The 19,175-nt window shown below is 47.4% G+C and overlaps 1 protein-coding gene across 3 annotated transcripts in view; it reads right to left on the bottom strand.

Annotated features, from left to right (window-relative positions):
- Positions 1-19,175, bottom strand: part of LOC118398201 (poliovirus receptor-like) — a 77,873-nt gene that overhangs the window by 46,460 nt on the left and 12,238 nt on the right. For all 3 annotated transcript variants that reach the window (XR_008070984.1, XM_052470443.1, XM_052470442.1), the window contains exons 2-6: positions 8,286-8,395; positions 7,722-7,965; positions 7,101-7,394; positions 6,062-6,179; positions 5,326-5,474 (exon numbers count right to left, since the gene is read on the bottom strand). Coding sequence is in view for 2 of the 3 variants with exons in the window: in XM_052470443.1 (XP_052326403.1) it covers positions 5,326-5,474; positions 6,062-6,179; positions 7,101-7,394; positions 7,722-7,965; positions 8,286-8,395 (915 nt within the window). In the remaining variant the exon portion in view is untranslated. The remainder of the gene's footprint in view (positions 1-5,325; positions 5,475-6,061; positions 6,180-7,100; positions 7,395-7,721; positions 7,966-8,285; positions 8,396-19,175) is intronic.

The raw sequence follows: 19,175 nt of genomic DNA, 5'->3' as shown, positions 1-19,175 counted from the left end.
ACAGCAGTCTCTGCCTCGCTCACACACACACTGTGTTGTCTCTTTAATTCTCTTTCTCACACCACACACACACACACACAGCTGTCTCTTCTCTGAATTTAATTGAGCTGCTCCCTCGCCCCCCTACAGAGGTGAGGAACGCTAGGAGGTATCCCCCCCCCCCTCGGTGACATCCCCCTTAGTCACTCTGCTTCCTCATCCACCACGCCTTCTTACCAGCTGCAGTCTCTATGCAGCAGTAAGACTGCATTCACCCAGTTGGCAAGTCCTCTTAAATGGACTTGCCGGCTGCTTTTAGGATGTGTCGATACACACAACAAGGGAAGGGTGAACTAGTGTAGCTCCGAGAGGGCCCCTCCCACTCAGACACACCACCACAACAATGTCAGCTCGGAGGAAATGAGCCTCCGCTAGGAGTTACTGAAAAGAAATGACTGCATCGTAAAAACAAAAGAGATGCTGTGAGCAGAGATGGGTGAATCTGGATCGGGTATTGATTCTCACCGTGCCTGGTGGTATGTGGCTAGATGTAAACGCACCGCAAAAGGCTAAAACACCCTGTTAATGTGTATACTCTGCATACTGGATAATATAAACCTTCAGTAGTCCGTCAAATATTATGGGGTTACCGTCTAAACACATCTGATTGGTTTAGCTTAAAGCTTATTTTTTTACATTTAATTTGAACATTTATTTAACTAGGCAAGTCAGTTAAGAACAAATTCTTATTTACAATGACAGACTACACTGGCCAAAACCAGACACCGCTTGGCCAATTGTGAGCCGCCCTATGGGACCCCCAATCACTGCCGGTTGTGATACAGCCTGGAAATCGAACCAGGGTGTCTGGAGTGACGCCTCCAGCACTGAGATGCAGTGCCTTAGACTGCTGTGCCACTCGGGAGCCCCCCACCAGGCTTATTTAGACACCAATTCCACAGCGCATACATAATGTACACATGTTAGCATCTGCTTGTCTTAAGACTCAATAAATTCATAACATGAACGTCTCTATTTTTAGATAAAGGACTGATTCTCAATCAGCTCTGTGACTACTGTGCTAAGACTGCACTATACACAGGCACATTTATTTTGAGACCCATTTTAAGTTAGACAAATCTGCTGCGATGATTGAATCCAGACCTTGGCTGTTGATAGAGATCAACAAACAGACACAGTTTAATAGCAATGTAGCAATCTGCCTCAAAATTAGGTATTCTGTGTTTCCGTGAGTCATTCATTGGGAAGCTGGAGAGCGAGAGAGCGAGAGAGGAAGGAAGGAAGGAAGGAAGAGAAATAAGTGTGTGGTTTCAACTTAATTCTCTCAGAACAGAGTGAAGAGGCCCCAAAGCTGGGGTAGAGGGGGAAAAGCAATCCCCAGTACTAGTCCTGAAGGATTTAGGGCACTCGGTCTTCCATTGGCTTCCCATTGATTAATGATGGGGGATTATTGAGACAGATAGTCATCTGCTGTGCCATAGAGCTAACCCTCTGGCTAATTGAAAGGTAGCTTCATGACCCTGGAGGATTACAGAGCTGCGCTCCTCCAGCCTGAGGCTATGCAGATAGGGGAGCTTGTTTGTGCTGGGTCAGGGCAGTTGCATTTATAAGCCAGGAAAAATGAGGAAAATGACAAAGGCACAAAATGGCAGCGTGTGAGCGGTTACGGCAACGGCAAAGCATTCGGGATTAGACTTTATCATTCAAATTGAAATGCAGCCGCTCACAGGCAAGGCAATCATTGCCCTTTGCTTGGGTCTTTAGACGCCTGGCACGAGAATGCCAAAGCAGGCGTATCGTTCGGTCATCCTTCAACGGCTGAGGCAGAGTGGAATTGGGGAGGGGGTCACTCCTGAGAAAGTCAGGTTGCTACTGGAGGTAGGGTTGGTAGAGGACTTGATTGAGAACATGGCCCCAGTTCAGAAGGAAGCACAGGGTGGTTGTTGACATTTGAATGAAAGTCAAACAAAGTCTTCCTGACTAGTAAGTAATGCACTGAACCACACACATTGCTATCAGAAATATATACTCAGATTCTTAGTCAGATGCTCCACGCCTCAGGCTTCCTTCAATCATTCATTGTGTTTTGGCAAGGAGGTAAAATATATATATTTTTTATATACATCTTTAAAATTGACCAACCTTGGACCTCAGCACTCCACCTGACTGGGTTAACTTGCAGAGCTTAAAAAGGGATAGTGCAACATTTTGGCGACAAAGCCTTTTTTCTACTTACCCAGAGTCACATGAACTTGATGTGCATGCTAGCTGTTCCAGTAGACTTCTAGTCATTGTGATGGTTAGCTAAACTACCTTCAACTTCTTCTGCACGCAGACATATAAAAATGGCATCCATGAGTTCATCTGACTCTGGTTAGGTTAAACAAGGGCTTTTCCTCGAATCGCAAAAAAAAAAAAAATACATTTTTTAAATCACACTATCCCTTTAAGCTCTGCAAGATAACCCAGTCAGCTGGAGGGCTGGTGTCTAAGGTTTGTACATTTTGCTAGTTCTTTGGGGCAAATTATTTGGGGTTAGTTCTTTGTAACACACGTCTTCAGGCAAGGTTACTGGGTCACATTGGACTAGCTCTGCAAATGGGCAGATGTTCATGGTAGATATTCTCCAACTTGTTCATTTGTACCTTCCCGCCAGGTTCTCCATGGGGGCAGACTTAGCCTCTCTCTTGGTGCCACGAGGCAGCCTCTGATAAGCCACCGTGGCCATGTGCCTGCTCTCTCCTTATCTCCCTCACAGAGATGAAACCTCACGGTCTGGCAATTCTCACTGCACCCCCTTAACTTCTTGGTGACAGGGGTATTGAGTAGCTTGGATGAATAGGGTGCCCAGAGTAAACTGCCTTCTACTCGGTCCCAGATGCTAATATATGCTTATTATTAGTAGTAAAAGCTTTTTTGAAATCTGACACAGTGGTTGCATTAAGAACAAGTTTATTTTTAATTCTATGTAAAACATGTATCTTTCATCAAAGTTTATGATGAGTATTTATGTTATTTGATGTGGCTCTCTGCAATTTCTCCGGATGTTTTGGAGGCATTTCGGGAACATGGCGCCAATATAAACGGAGGTTTTTGGATATAAATATGAACTTGATCGAACAAAACATACATGTATTGTGTAACATTTAGTCCTGGGAGTGTCATCTGATGAAGATGGTCAAAGGTTAGTGATTAACTATCTAAATTTCTGCTTTTTGTGATACCTCTCATTGGTTGGAAAATGGCTGAATGCTTTCTATGACTAGTTGCTGACCTAACATAATGATATGTTCTGCTTCCAGCCGAAAAGCCTTTTTGAAATCGGACACTGTGGTTGGATTAATGAGAATTGGATCTTTAAAATGCTGTAAAATACTTATATTGTTGAGGAATTTTAATTATGAGATTTCTATTTTGAATTTGGCGCCCTGCACTTTCACTGGCTGTTGGCGAAGGTGGGACGCTAGCGTCCCGAACGATCCCAGAGAGGTTAACTTGGCCACAACTGAGGCGGGAAATAAAATCTGCTCAATGGAGATGGATTAATCTAGATGTGACAATAAATTAAAAGGGGAACAGTGGCCTCCAGCCAGCCCAGCCCCGAGGAGGACGTCACCGGAACGAAGGCTACAATACAGTAGGCTACTAGCCCCGGGTTTATGTCAGCAGACATTTCAGTGCCAGGATATCCTCGGTCTAGCTTCGTTTATTATTCTGTCCCTGCGGAGGCTTGTGTGTGGGTCCAGCGGATGGCTTGCCTGAGGAAGTGGTGTGTGTGTGTTCTTCTGATCCCTTCAGAAGCGTTCCCAGTGAACAGCGACAATAACGCCATGCACCGAGCCAGCTGGACCACCCACTAAGGAGGGGGGGGGGGTGGACTTGGAGAGAAAAGAGGTCGCGACACCCTGCCAGGCCATTGAAAGTTTAGCAGGAGTCATCTCAGAGTTCTATAGGACTTTTCTGTTATTGTTTTCCCCGGCTCTCCCTCCCTACACGGACAGATCCAGCTGGCGCCTTGTCGACACAAACGCGCCAATCTCTGACACGTGCCCGCTGAGCAAGTGTCAAGCGAGAGAGTGGTGCTTTTTCCTTTTGTCAGCAGAACTCTGTTGTTGTGTTCACTCGGAGGAGGTGGGTCACGTGACCGAGCGCTCCTCTTTAAAAACGCAGAGAAGGGACTTTGTGCTCTCCACCCTCGTTACAAACCCAACCTTAAAGGGGTGTTATAAAAGCCACCACCCCACAGATAAATATCTCAGCGCTTCCATCAGAAGTTAAAGGGAACACAGAGAGAGCTTTTAACAGGATTCACGAGTCAAAATTTACAAAAAAGGTAACTGATTGTGTTTGTGCTACAAAGTGGTTTCATTTCAAAGTTGCTTCGTTTCAACTGTGTTCCTGTGCACAAAACTCATCCTGCCATGGGATGAAACAGGGTTCAAAGCCAAGGACAAAGTCAATGGAGGTTGGACCAGGTTGTTTTCCTGGGTACTTGCAAAGATGTGGGGCTGGTGGGAGTGCCAGCCAGCCCTGATACCGTAGTCACAAGACAACGCTGCCAGCACCAGAGCCTTACTTCTACCCCACCTCCCACACGTTTCAGCAGTGTGCGCCTACAAAGCACCTTTGTTCTCAAAGGCAGACAATTCAAAATCTCTAAAAGGATTCCCACGGATTCTAAATGTAGCTTTCGCGTCGTCTTTGGCGAGAACAAGCTCTAACTGCGTTGGTTCCACTGAGCTAAAAAGGCGGCGCCCATTTTGACCAGGCAGAATCCACAATGTAACAAAGTCAAAGCTCGCCAACGGAAGGCTGCTACGTGTTAATTGGATCAATGTGTGAACGCATGGGCACAGAGAGAGGAGAAGCCGCAGCATCTCTCTGAACACATCCATTTGAAAAGGAGGAAAGATCTGTTGAAAGTGCATGCAGAGGAAGAGCGGACTCTTTAATTGAAGGGGGGAAAGACCTACACTGAGGATGTTAGGGGGGAGAAAAGAATACCCGGCAAACTGGCTCACACCAACTGATTTCCCCGCATGAATAAAATAACCCTTCTCAGATCCCCTACGAGCCAAACCTTCACCCAGTTACCTGCCCAGCAGATGACAGAGTAAACTGAGTGAACGTTAATCTCTGACAGTGTAAATGATGGAAAAGACCAGTCTGCAGGAGTTTAGCTCTGATCCCAGTGTGTGTGTGTGTGTCCACAAATGTTTGTCTGTGTTGCACATATGCTCGTGGGTGGGATTGTATCATTGTGTGTATGTATCATTAAGTAGGAGTAGGGAGGCAGCTGTCACATGCTCAGTGGGTTTGACTCACCAATGACCGCTGTGGTGACCTGGTGCTTGCTCACTCCCAGCCGGTTCTTCACCTCACAGACGAAGGTGGTGTTCACAGCCTCGTCCACCTTCCGCACGATCAGCTTGTTGGCGTTGATCTGCACCGTGTCAGGCATAGGACCTGACATGCTGTGTGTGGGAGGGAGAGGGGGAGTGAGAGAGAGAGAGAGAGGAGAGAAGCAATTTTGGAAGAACCACAGCCATATAACCCGTTCCTGTTCCATATTTCCCTTCCTAACTCAGAACTTCTACTGCAGGAGCAGGCTGTCGGCTGCAACAACAGTCTATCTAACAGCCATCTGTCTAGCGCCACGAGACGAAACAAAGACCATGTGGTAATAATCAACAAGAGGAGAAAAACAAATTAAATATGGTTTTCTTTTCCATTTAACTGCTGCAGAGATACTTGTGTTCCCCATTAAGAGATAAAAGCAAGCTGCTGGGCCCCAGAGGACAGGCAATATTGGTAATCTAGCAGATCAGAATGGAATTGTTAATTGATTGTTTATGCCTGACTGACTCCTCCTGTTGTCTGGGATAGACAGGGGAGACTTTGTCTCAAGTCACTCTTCCATCTCCGGGTGAATTAAGACCAAAATGGGGAAGGATACTACAAAAGTCTGGGACAGTCACAAGATGGATACTTCGTACATCTGGGACAGTCATGAGAGGGATACTCCAAAAGGTCTGGGACAGCTATGGGAAGGGATACTCACACTGTCCAAGTGACGGTGGTGGGGGCAGGGTTGCCAGTGGCCTGGCAGATCAGGACAGCGTCGGTTCGGCCGATGTACCAGTTGTTATCATAGCCCACTATGGACACAGTCGGGGGATCTGAGAGAGCGGAGAGAGAGCGGAGAGAGAGGGGAGAGAGAGGGGAGAGAGAGGGGAGAGAGAGCGGAGAGAGAGGGGAGAGAGGAGAGGGGAGAGAGAGGGGAGAGAGAGCGGAGAGAGAGCGGAGAGAGAGAGCGGGGAGAGAGAGGGGAGAGAGAGGGGAGAGAGAGGGAGAGAGAGCGGAGAGAGAGGGGAGAGAGAGGGGAGAGAGAGCGGAGAGAGAGCGGAGAGAGAGGGGAGAGAGAGCGGAGAGAGAGAGGGGAGAGAGAGGGGAGAGAGAGGGGAGAGAGAGGGGAGAGAGAGCGGAGAGAGAGCGGAGAGAGAGGGGAGAGAGAGCGGAGAGAGAGGGGAGAGAGAGGAGAGAGAGGGGAGAGAGAGCGGAGAGAGAGGGGAGAGAGAGGGAGAGAGAGGGGAGGAGAGCGGAGAGAGAGAGCGGAGAGAGAGGGGAGAGAGAGGGGAGAGAGAGGGGAGAGAGAGGGGAGAGAGAGAGGGGAGAGAGAGGGGAGAGAGAGGGGAGAGAGAGAGAGAGAGAGGGAGAGAGAGGGGAGAGAGAGGGGAGAGAGAGCGGTTACTGCAAGTGAACACTGATTACCTACTGGGGTGCAGAAGTGGAAGAGGTTCTCGCAACAAGAGTTGAGATGACTAGGGACTGATGTCTCACGCTAGGTTAAAACAAACACAGACCAGCCCTAACGTGCTTCTGAAATGCGGGTTGTGAACCATGCTTGTGTGATGAATAACCCAACCTTGTCTGAGACCTGAAACCTACTGCCTATATTTTTTTTTAAGTGTTTTTTTTTTTTACCCACTTGGTTGAATAAGATGGTTATTCAAACAGTCATTTGAGTAATGCTTAGGCTTCGGCTCAGAGGGTTAACATTCTTGTGCCGTGGGTTTCGAAACCCAGTCGTTCGCGCTTACACTCGACGGCCAACTTCATGGGGAAGGTCTGGGGCTTGTCCTGGGTGCGCTGGCTGATTATGCAGGTGACCTCCTTGCCGTTGTCCTCTGGCGTGGGCACTATGAGGTACTCGCTCCTCACCGTCACCGTGCCGTCCGGCCCTTTTACGGAGGTGGTGTTTTCAGTGCCACCGACCGCTCCCATCCACTTGATGGTGGCCGCTGGCTTGCTGTCGGCAGCCTCGCACTGGGCCACGACCACTGGTTCGCCGCTGGCTTGGACGACAACGGGAGATGCCGAATTCTTGGGTTTAGCTGAGAGAGAGAGAGAGAAAGAGAGAAAGAGAGAGAGAGAGGAGCGAATGCATGAGTGAGTTATTTGTTGTGCACATACAGGAAGTGTGATCCCTCTGAGAGTTGGATAGAAGACAGAGTGCAAGAGAAAGGCAGGGGCGATTCAGCTGGCGAGGATGGAAAGCAGGGCGATCGATGCGGTGGCTTAACAAGGTGGGCGCATTGGAACTGATGTGTTTCGTGACACCGCATTCATTTGAGGACACCATTAGTCATCGCACCGGAGCCCTCTCTTCGCCGAGTGCAATTAGGGCACAGACTGACAGAAAACAAACACCAGCTGCTCACCAAGCATGACCAGATTGGTGGTGCCTTGCTCATTGCCGCTGGGGTAGGTGGCGTACTCGCAGGTGTACCGCCCGGCGTCGGCCATCTTCAGGCTGGTAATGGTAATGGAGGGGCTTGTCAAGGTGCCTTTGATGAAGCGGACACGCCCAGAGAAGGGAGATTCGGGGAAGCTCTCGCCGTATGTGGGGTGAAAGACGGCAATGTTGTCCCGCTGGCCTTCCGTGGGCTCCCATATCCACGACACCTGCATCCAAGAGGAATGACAAGGAATTAGAGGGTTGCGGGACGGCAGTCAATGCACATAGTGTCTATCCACATGTCCAGTCGATTTCACAGATCCAGAGGTATGATATTGCATACGGAGAGAAAGAACAACAGACACACTGACAATAATTTCAATGCAGAAATGTCTTCAACATTGTTGCAACATTTTTTTTAAAACTCTGCAGATGTCTACAGTACTGTTCTCCCTTTTCGAGGAAATTTCGGAGGGCAATGTCTGCCTTTCTCCGCGCCAAGGCTGACGTGCGCGGCGGGCTCTCTCATCAAGTGAGATCTGGCTACCTGTGTGAGCTTGGTGTTTCCTCCGTCGACAAACTGACAGCGGAGGTCGACCGACTCGGTGGGGTACGCCTCCACCTCAGTCTCCACCCTCACCCGCTGACACGAAGCAGCTGTGGATGGATAGAGAGAGAGAGAGAGAGAGAGAGAGAGAGAGAAACAAATAAGCATCATCAGCCCCTCATTTTCTGGTTTACAGGTTTACAGAACCACCTCCCCTTTCACTACCAGTGTATAGTACAGATTGATCAGTACAGTATGTCGCCAGTCAGCTCGACAAGGGTGGGCAAATAGGGTGACTGAGTCTTAGCGGGTGTGCATCTAACTGTGCCAGCGCTGTGATTGTGAGGAGTGGCTGGGAACAACTCATACTAATACTGAGTGTAGAGTGATTGAGCAATGCATACATAAGTGACTATGCCTGCCTGCCTGTCGGCCCGCCCGCCCGCCCCCCCCTCCCGCAGAGAGACAATGGGGCCGGGGCTGTCAAACTGATTCGTCTAGACCGAAAAAACAGCAATCAGCTCAATTTAGAGACTTTCTTTCTCAGGATCTATTTGGATTGCACCTCACCGCCGCCCCCCTCCCCATCGACATCTTAAATCACTGGGATCAACATGAACCATCCAGTTTCAGGATATTATTCACAGTGGTGAAAAGCGCTCTCTGTCGCAGGTATAAGTTCCAAACTGGCCACATTGCTGAACTAGAAACAGCATTTCCAGTTTGGCACTTACAGTGCATTCACAAAGTATTCAGACCCCTTGACTTTTTCCGCATTTTGTTACGTTACAGCCGTATTCTGAAATGGATTAAAAATACATTTAAAAAAAAAATCCTGTTTACATCCTGTTTCCATTGATCGTCTTTAAGATGTTTCTACAACTTGATTGGAGACCACCTGTGGTAAATTCAATTGATTGGACATGATTTGGAAAGGCACACACCTGTCTATATAAAATGCCAAAGTTGACAGTGCATGTCAGAGCAAAAACCAAGCCATGAGGTCGAATAAATTGTCCGTAGAGCTCAGAGACAGGATTGTGTCGAGGCACAGATCTATGGAAGTGTACCAAAACATTTCTGCAGCTTTGAAGGTGCATGAACACAGTGGTCTCCATCATTCTTAAATGGTTGAAGTTTGGAAACACCAAGACTCTTCCTAGACCTGGCCGCTCGGCCAAACTGAGCAATCTGGGGAGAAGGGCCTTGGTTAGGGAGGTGACCAAGAACCCGATGGTCACTCTGACAGAGCTCCAGAGTTCCTCTGTGGAGATGTGAGAAATGTCCAGAAGGACAACCTTCCCTACAGTACTCCACCAATCAGGCATTTATGAAGCCACTACTCAGTAAAAAAGGCACATGACAGCCCGCTTGGAGTTTGCCAAAAGGCACCTAAAGGACTCTGACCACGAGAAACAAGATGCACCGAACACACTGTATACCTGCATCATCACACCAGACTGTTGTTTATAAGTATCGAAATAGAAGCCTCTGACTCACACAATTACCACCCAGCTCATTTCCTGTTAATGTCTTTCTATGATTTCCAGTAAACAGATTTACTTGTACGTCAGCCTTTTAGATAAACAAGGTATGACTACTGTGAATCTTTAAATAAATAAAAAATATTTACAAAAATAAAAAAAGGTCAACCCAGCGAGATGACGTTGCAGGCAAGTAAACACAGTGGGTCCATTTCGACAACGACTACGAGCGTTGAAGTGCGAGGCTCGACTTCTCAGCCGTTTTGGTCCTGTAGCTACCACACTGTAGCAGCGTGGAGTGCAGCCGTGTACGTGCGCTGATACTCCGTGCGACAGTGTGAGAGCAAAGTCTTGCATCGCGCTCATCTCAATATCTGCGGTGCCGCTTGTTGCAACGTCATCTCACCGAGTCTACCGTTGAGTTGCTGTGCACGAAAGACCTGGGCATGGGCATCGCCTTGAACCGGTGCCTTCTGCAGGCTAAGCTAAGATGAATAAGTGGAGGCAGGTTAAGATTCTTTACGTCTTTCGTTCAAAAGCACTTCAGTGTGAGCTTGGAGATAGCAACCACAGGAGTTCCTTTGAAAAACAATGACTTCCAGCGTCAACAGAAAGCGGGTATTAGATCTGAGTGAGCGCACTGTCACGAAGGAGAGCTGTGCTTCAGTTCAATACGGGCTGACAGACATATGTAGAAGACCAGAGAAACCCCAAATCATTAGGCCCGGCTTCTTACTGGGCAGTATTGACCGTCATATCACGAAAAAGGTGTTACTCTATAGTCCTGTTATCAAGTCTACTGCGTTCATGTAGACATTCTTTCTCAAAAATATTCCTTGATCATTCCTGCATTAGTCAGGAATCATTAGGGATCATTAACATTACTAGGCAAACGGGAGTGAGCGATATCCTATTGTCACATGGCTCATTTAACAGGTAGACTTGAGCCTATGGAATACATGCAGAGCCAACGTCACATGCATCTTCCGGCTTGTAAAGCAGCAGTGAGCAGGAAAGAAAAAATAATTACCACCTCAACCATAATCAGTCGTGTTATCCACACTGGGCCAATTACAGATTTCACGCATGCACGTCTCCCCTGCTGCCTGATGGCTTTTACTAACGTTCACCTCGTATGTACAGTATTTGGCAATGTTGGCCAACGTGAAATGTGGAAATGAGAAAAATTATTCAAGGAAGCTTCACGACCTGGAGTCCGGCTCATTTAAAAGGCTTGGTCGGTTCTGTACGCGGAGCACCCTTGACATTTAACAACCCGAACAAGCAAAAATATAGTTAGTCAAGCGCATAGGCGTAATTACCGATATTTCTGCCAGAACGATGTGAAAATGGCAAGTGGGGAAGGCATACAAATTAATAACAAGGGTTCAGGGAGGAGGCGCTCTGCTGGAATCACTTGAAGAGCCGTGTTATTTCAGGCTGGATTGGAGACAGAAGAACAGGTACGGGTTCTGGCTGAGTTGTCAGGCAGCCAAAATGAAGAGGGAGAGAGAGAAGAGAAGAAAGATGGAAAGGGAGGGAGAACGAGGGAAAGAGGGAGAACGAGAGAAAGAAAGACAGAAAGGGAGGGAGGGAGAGAGCAACAGAATGAGGGAGAGGGGGGGGGGGGCCGAGAGAGAGAAAGAAATGGAGATGAGGAGAGAGACAGCCAAGGCCTGCAGAGGCGGTACTAGAGGAGGGTGGAGGGCATAGGCGCAGAGAAACTACAGAGTGAGCTGAGAGAATGGGTGAGTTGCATGTGGGCACTGTTATTTTTCTTCTCTGTTTTTTTTTTTTTAAACACCAAAATAGATGAAAAAAGAAAGCAGGAAAGAGGATAGAGTGCTGCTGTGTACTTTAGCCCAGAATATGTCGAACACGAAATGAGTCGAAAGCAAAGGTACTTTTCCCACCCGCCACTCTTTATGTGACTGACCCCTGTGATGAGCGTTGGTGCAGTGATGCCATCTCTGCCATATTAAAGCAGACCTCCGGTGAGCCGGCCCCCATTCACCCCCCACACACATCTGAATCCATTAGCTCTGCAGGTACACTGATCACAGCCAAATGGGCCACGCTAGAGGATTAGGCCCTGGCATCTAGGGTCTCCCTCACTCTCTGCCACTCACCTTGGTATCCCTCTCTTCTATACAAACACACAAGGCACACCTTAACATGGGCAGAGCACAAACTCAACAAACACACACCGTGCAGGGACAAAGACATACCTCGCAAAGATAGACACGCACACACACGCACTCAGAGGGACACGCACGCACTCAGAGGGACACGCACGCACTCAGAGTGCCTCCAGCTGTTTCCCCCGGACTCTCCTGTCGATCGGACAGACACAAAGCAGACTGATCCTCTCAACTCTACTGCCGGCGAGCTCTCTCGCTCTCCAATTCTCCCTTTCTCTCCCGCTCTACCTCCCTTCTGTTCAGCCCCCCCCGTTCTCTCTTCATCTCAAGGTCAAAGCAGCGCTCTCTTCTCTGCATTCCCCAATCCCTCAGTCCCCATCTCTCTCTCATCTCCACCACTTTGCTCCATGTCAGTGTGCCCCTCTTCATCCACCGCCCTTCCGCGTTTCTTCCTTTTATCTCCCAGGGTCTCAAGTCGTCTCCCTTTACCTCCAATGTCCCGTCACGTCGTTCATTCCCTCTTAAGCCTCTCTCCTGCTTGTACACACCGACTCACTTTCCCCTCTCTGCTACCTTGTTCATTTTTCTATTCCGCCCGACTGTCCTTGTAAAAGGGAGGATGGTGATGTGTATGGAGTGTGTGCACAAGCTATATAAAGAGAAAATTAAAAAGATTCAATGTGTGTGTGTGTGTGAGAGAGAGAGAGAACTGGCGATTGCAAGATCTGCATAGCATACAGTGTGTTCCACTCGGAGTGAATCCTCCTCCCAGAGGACCCAGTGGTTCAGTAGCCATGCATCACGTCTGTGGAACGTCTCTCCAACCACACGGCTACAGCTCTACTCCCCAGCCCTCCTGTGATAAATGTATTTGTGGGCCTCAGTGCTCCCTCTCACAAACCTGCTAAACATAACAACCACCCCCCCAAACAGCCTATCTACATACAGACAGGAAACAAGAGATAGTCATTTGGCTAGGGATACACGCTTATCAAACATGCATGAATGTGGACGTAGGATATGTACGTCTTCGTACTTCTATATACAATTATTTGATCATTCCTCTTCACAAAAGCCCAAAACACAGCCCTGCAGCCTTGGCGCTCCATTCTGCCCAGTTAATAATTCATCCGTCTGGTTAAGAGGAGAGAGCGCTCCCTCTTAAATTATTGACAAGCAACATCTACACTGCACCTGACCAAGGGGAGGAGGACTAAACAGATGGGGAGGAGGAGAGGGTGAGGGTGCGGCAGGAATGAAATGAGAGAGAGGGGGGTATAGGTGGATTGGGGGAGTACGCAGAGTTTCCCCATTATTTCAAAGCCTCGTCGATGCCTTGTTGCCACGGACTCCACTGCTTCGGTCACCGGGGGCCGCAATATTCATTTGAAAGCCATTAGAGTCAGTCGCTTGTCTGCCGGCACACAGCACACAGGAAGTTAATGAGTGCACGGAACAGAGGCAGGATGAACGTCAGCTGACAGAGAAAAGCACTTAAGGCGAATTAAGTCCAGTTGCACAGCGTTGCGCCAGGTGACTTTGTCACACGTCAACGATCGTCTCTATTAAGAGTGGTCAACGACAAGCCCGACCCCGCCCACGTAAATGTCTTTGATCGAGGTCTGTTGAAAGAATGGACGCCACGCCTTCCTTACGTCCTTGCAACAAATACGAAAGGGAAAAGATATGTAGGAGCTGGGGAAATGGGAAGGGAAAAGTCCTTTGTGCACATTTGACATTGTTTTTTCCTGTGGTGGGGATGAACCCAGATATTCCCTATTACCACATGTCAAAGCCATAAAGAAAAGCCACACCACCACAATTACAGGGCACCCACACCGGTTACTTTGCCAGAAATCCCAGACTATGGGTTCCAAGTCCCACAATCCATCCAAAAAATGACACTTCCCAGAATTCCACCTTGGCTTTACATGATTTTCAATTAAGAAAAAGAAGAGAGAAAAAAAAGACGTATTGTCACATACACTGGATAGGTTAAGTGAAATGTGTTGTTTTAACAAGTGTTTGTCAACTATGGCAGTGTTTCCCAAACTCGGTCCTGGGGACCCCAAGGGGTGCACGTTTTGGGTTCTCATCAAGCTTTGATGATTTGAAAATCAGCCGTGTCGCTCTAGGGCAAAAACAAAAACGTGCACCCCTTGGGGATGGAGTTTGCGGCATGCTGCTCTACGGGCTGCCGTGAAATGTATATCTGTCACGTGCCGGAGAAAATAACTATCTGGATAGGGATTAAAGTCAGCGTTTTATTAGGGTATTTATTCCTGAATCTACATTTAATCTTATAACTAGAAATATGGGGAATAATAAACTCGCTTTGCGAGGGTGAGAAACAGAACAGGGGAAGGTTGGGTGGGGGTTGGGCACCATTTACAGTCAATCATCACATTAAGAAAACCACCCAGGAGGAGAAACGTAGAACTACATTAAAGGGCAAGAGACTTATCCACTAGAATGAAAATAGGCAGCTTAACCCAAGTACAGTTGAAGTTGGAAGTTCACATACACCTTAGCCAAATACATTTAAAAACTCAGTTTTTCCACAATTCCTGACATTTAATCCAGGTAAAAATTCCCTGTTTTAGGTCAGTTAGGGTCACCACTTTATTGTAAGAAAGTGAAATGTCAGAATAATAATAGTAGAGATGATTTATTTCAGCTTTTATTTCTTTCATCATGTTCCCAGTGGGTCAGAAGTTTAAATACACTCAATTAGTATTTGGTAGCATTGCCTTTAAAAATGGTTGAACTTGGGTCAAATGTTTCAGGTAGCCTTCCACAATAAGCTGGGTGAATTTTGGCCCATTCCTCCTGACAGAGTTGGTGTAACGGACTCAGGCTTGAAGGCCTCCTTGCTCACGCACGCTTTTTCAGTTCTGCCAACACATTTTCTATAGGATTGAGGTCAGGGCTTTGTGATGGCCACTCCAATACCTTGACTTTGTTGTCCTTAAGCCATTTTGCCACAATTTTGGAAGTATGCTTGGGGTCATTGTCCATTTGGAAGACCCATTTGCGATCAAGTTTTATCTTCCTATTTTGAGAAGTTGCTTCAATATATCCACAATTTTCCTGCCTCGTGATGCCATCTATTTTGTGATGTGCACCAGTCCCTTCTGCAGCAAAGCACCCCCACAACATGATGCTGCCACCCCCATGCTTCACGATTGGGATGGTGCTGTTCTTCGGATTGCAAGCCTCCCCCTTTTTCCTCCAAACATAACGATGGTCATTATGGTCAAACAGTTCTATTTTTATTTCATCAGACCAGAGGACATTTCTCCAAAAAGTTTCCGTTGTTCTTTGCTGGGATTGATTTGCACCTTTCACACCAATTTCGATCATCTCTAGGAAACAGAACGTATCTCCTTCCTGAGCAGTATGACGGCAGTGTGGTCCCATGGTGTTTGTACAGATGAACGTGGTACCTTCAGGCATTTGGAAATTGCTCCCAAGAATGAACCAGTCTTGTGGAGGTCTACAATTTTTTTTCAGAGGTTTTGGCTGATTTCTTTAGATTTTCCCATGATGTCAAGCAAAGAGGCACTGAGATTGAATGTAGGCCTTGAAATACATCCACACCTCCAATTGACTCAAATTATGTCAATTAGCCTATCAGAAGCTTCTAAAGCCATGACGTAATTTTCTGTAATTTTCCAAGCTGTTTAAAGGCACAGTCAACTTATGTATGTAAACTTCTGACCCACTGAAATTGTGATACAGTGAATTATAAGTGAAATAATCTGTTTGTAAACAATTATTGGAACAATTACTTGCGTCATACACAAAGTAGATGTCCTAACCGACTTGCCAAACTATAATTTGTTAACAAGAAATGTGGGGTGGTTGAAAAACGAGTTTTAATGACTCCAACCTAAATGTATGTAAACTTCCGACTTCAACTGTATATATTACAGACCGATCACTCTTCTGAACACAGATGAAAAGATTCTGGGAAAGGTTCATGTTTGAGGAAGATCCTTGGAGGAATAATTAGTCCTGCTCAGACTGGGTTTATTTCATACTGCATTGTTACATTTCAGCCAGCAAGCCATTAAAATGGGTGATTAACATACTGCGGGTTGTTCTAGACTCATCTGCTCAATTGCCTGGTTATTGATTTTGTACAGTGGTCTCATCGGTAAACTGTAGTACTCCATCAGGGGGGGGAATCTTATTTTTATTTTTTTATTTTACCTTTATTTAACTAGGCAAGTCAGTTAAGAACAAATTCTTATTTGGCCTAGGAACAGTGGGTTAACTGCCTGTTCAGGGGCAGAACGACAGATTTGTACCTTGTCAGCGCGGGGGTTTGAACTCTAACCACTAGGCTACCCTGCCACCCTAATAACAGCGTGAACCACCGAGGACAGAATACCCCGCACCGCAGATGTTGGCCTACGTCGGTTGCGTTTTCTTTTAAGTAAGCATTTTCTGCCAATACAGCAAACCTGACATGCACTGCACAGTGTTTTCATCGACGCGCCTTCGGTATAGATTTGGTGACGTTCGATATTTAGAACCGCAGCAAGGACATTGTCGTGAGAGTAAAACAGCGGTTCAGGAGTTCAGTTGCGTCAGAGCCAACCTGGTAGAGGTTTCTCTCGGCCGTGTGTCAGGAGTTTTCACTCTGGGCCGGTAAATCACAAACACGCGGGTCGTGAAATAATGCCGGCTTTGTGATTTAAGTCCTCAAATTAGGGGTCTTGCTGCTTTTAGCCCTATTTGGCGATTCACACCAATTTCAAAAAAAAAATCTCTGGCTCCTGGGCTGGGGCCGGGCTGCTCTCTCTCCCGTTGATTACATTCATATCTGGCTATGCTCTGATCCCTGGATTTCCCGGATCGGGGGCACAATCTGTCAGGTTGGGAAGAAAAAAACATAACAGGAGAAATCTAATTAAATAGCATCAGTTCCTTGGGCTAAAATATACTCCTCGTGTCGAGCACCTGTGAACGAGACGGTAGAAGTGTCCTTTTCACCTCGACTCCAATAAAACAGACGCGACTGGCAGGTCATAAAGCTGCAGTCACTTCTTCCTCAATAAAAGGACAGATACGATTGCTTAGATCACCGTGGCCAAGGTCCCTGGATGTCACAGTCCAGCTGATCACACTATGCACCTAAATGAGGTGGGGAGTCAAGAGTCCACAAATTCAGTTTTGGTTTCTGGTGACTCTCTGGCCACAACAAACGTCTAAACTTTCGTCTCAGTTCCATCTGTATAGCAATCCTAAACTCTCTCACACACACACACACACACACACACACACACACACAACAAACAAACACACAAACACACACAAACGAGATATTGTACCAGTGCCCTTCAATGAAAACATATCAAAATGTCCTTGGGGGAGATTAGTCTGGACGAGAGACTGTACAAATCCCTCCCCTCTCTCGGCAACAATATCAATATCTTCATGACTCAATCAAGCCAACCGTAAACAAGTCGTAAACAGAAGGTAATTGGATCCCCAACCCAGATCCTGATTTCCAGGAACGCGTGGTCGTCAGGGAGATGTGATGGAGTCAGTGTGGACGAGGCAAAGCAGCTGTGAAGCTGAACAACAGCTGTTCTTTCTCAGTCACACATCTGGTGACAGCCCGCTCATCACAGAGCAGACAGACTGCCACGGGTGGATGGATGGATGGGGGGGGGGGGGGGGGGGGGGCAGACTCTAGGCATGTAGGCCTATACAAGGATGGATAATCGCATATTAAATTTAACATATTTGCAAAGCTACTATTCTATCCTCAACAGCAATGACGAAGATATGCCTTCACATACAGATGATCACGTGTGAGTACAGAATCTGAGGTAGGGCAGTTTGACAGTGTCGATATGCCGAGCAGTGAAACTAGCGTACGAGGATGAAGAACGACTCTTAAATGTACAAGACAACAGGTTTGAATGGAGAGCTGGTAGGTATGCTTCCAGAACAGTCTAATTCCAAACAGGCTTCTCCCCAGGAAACCTTATCACTTGCTAAGCCCCCGTCTCTCTTCACTCCGCCTCCCTTCAGTCCCATCCACTGCATCTTTCAGTCTGTCCTTCCTCTCGGTCACTTGCTTTCGTGTTTCCCCTCTCTCTACACCACATCAGTCTCCACCTCAAAAGACAAAACAGGAAATACCCCGCCAAGTCTGGAGAATATCCATCCATCTGCATTTCTTTGAATACCTTGCCAAGCCTCTGTCACAGCACAGATAAGGCATGCAAAGCGATCATAAACGTGACAGACGCACGCAGAAACAGAATAACAAGGTTATGGTTGCTCAAACCATATACCCACCGGACAGTTTATTAGGTACACCACCCCGTTCAACAAAAATGAATCACTCCTACAGACAGTGAGTCACGTGGCCGTGGCTTGCTATATAAAGCAGGCAGACAGGCCTGTTTACTGTTCAACTTGAACGTTAGAATGGGCAAAACAAGTGACCTAAACGACTGGGTGTGGTATGATCGTTGGTGCCAGGCGTGCAGGATCCAGTGCCTCCGAAACGGACAACCCTCCTGGGCTTTTTACGCACGGCAGTGTCTAGGGTTTACAGAGAATGATGGGACAAACAGAACATCCAGTCAATGGCAGTCCTGTGGGCGAAAACAGCTCGTTGATGAGAGGTCGAAGGAGAATGGCAAGAATCGTGCAAGATAAGAGGCAGGCCACAGACAGACAAATAACGGCACAGTACAACAGTGGTGTGCAGAACGGCATCTCAGAAAGCACAACTCGTCGGTCCTTGTCACGGATAGGCTATTGCAGCAGACAACACCGGGTTCCACTCCTATCAGCTACAAAACAAGAAGAAGTGGCTCCAGTGGGCACGCAATCACCAACACTGGACAAGTAGGAAAACGTTGCCTGGTCCAACAAATCCCGGTCCATGTTGCGTCATGCTGATGGCAGAGTCAGGATTTGGCGTAAGCAGCATGAGTCCATGGCCCCATCCTGCCTGGTGTCAACGGTACAGGCGGTCGGCGGTGGTGTAGCGCCGTCCAATCTGCAGCAACTGCGTGATGCCATCACGTCAGCATGGACCAACATCCCTGTGGATCGTTTCCGACCTATAATACATTCCCCGGACCCGGCACTAGATGGGTGTACCTAATAAACTGGCCGGTGAGTGTACACAGACTACTGTGGTCTACCAAGGTCTTTACCCCGTCTGATTTTAACATAAACATCCTCATATAAAAATATCAGTGAAGCAGTGCTCTCCACATTCACCCACCTTT

The sequence above is a fragment of the Oncorhynchus keta genome, chromosome 19, assembly GCF_023373465.1.
Source record: "Oncorhynchus keta strain PuntledgeMale-10-30-2019 chromosome 19, Oket_V2, whole genome shotgun sequence".
In the NCBI taxonomy this organism is placed as follows: domain Eukaryota; kingdom Metazoa; phylum Chordata; class Actinopteri; order Salmoniformes; family Salmonidae; genus Oncorhynchus; species Oncorhynchus keta.
This window is presented reverse-complemented; position numbering and strand designations above follow the sequence as displayed.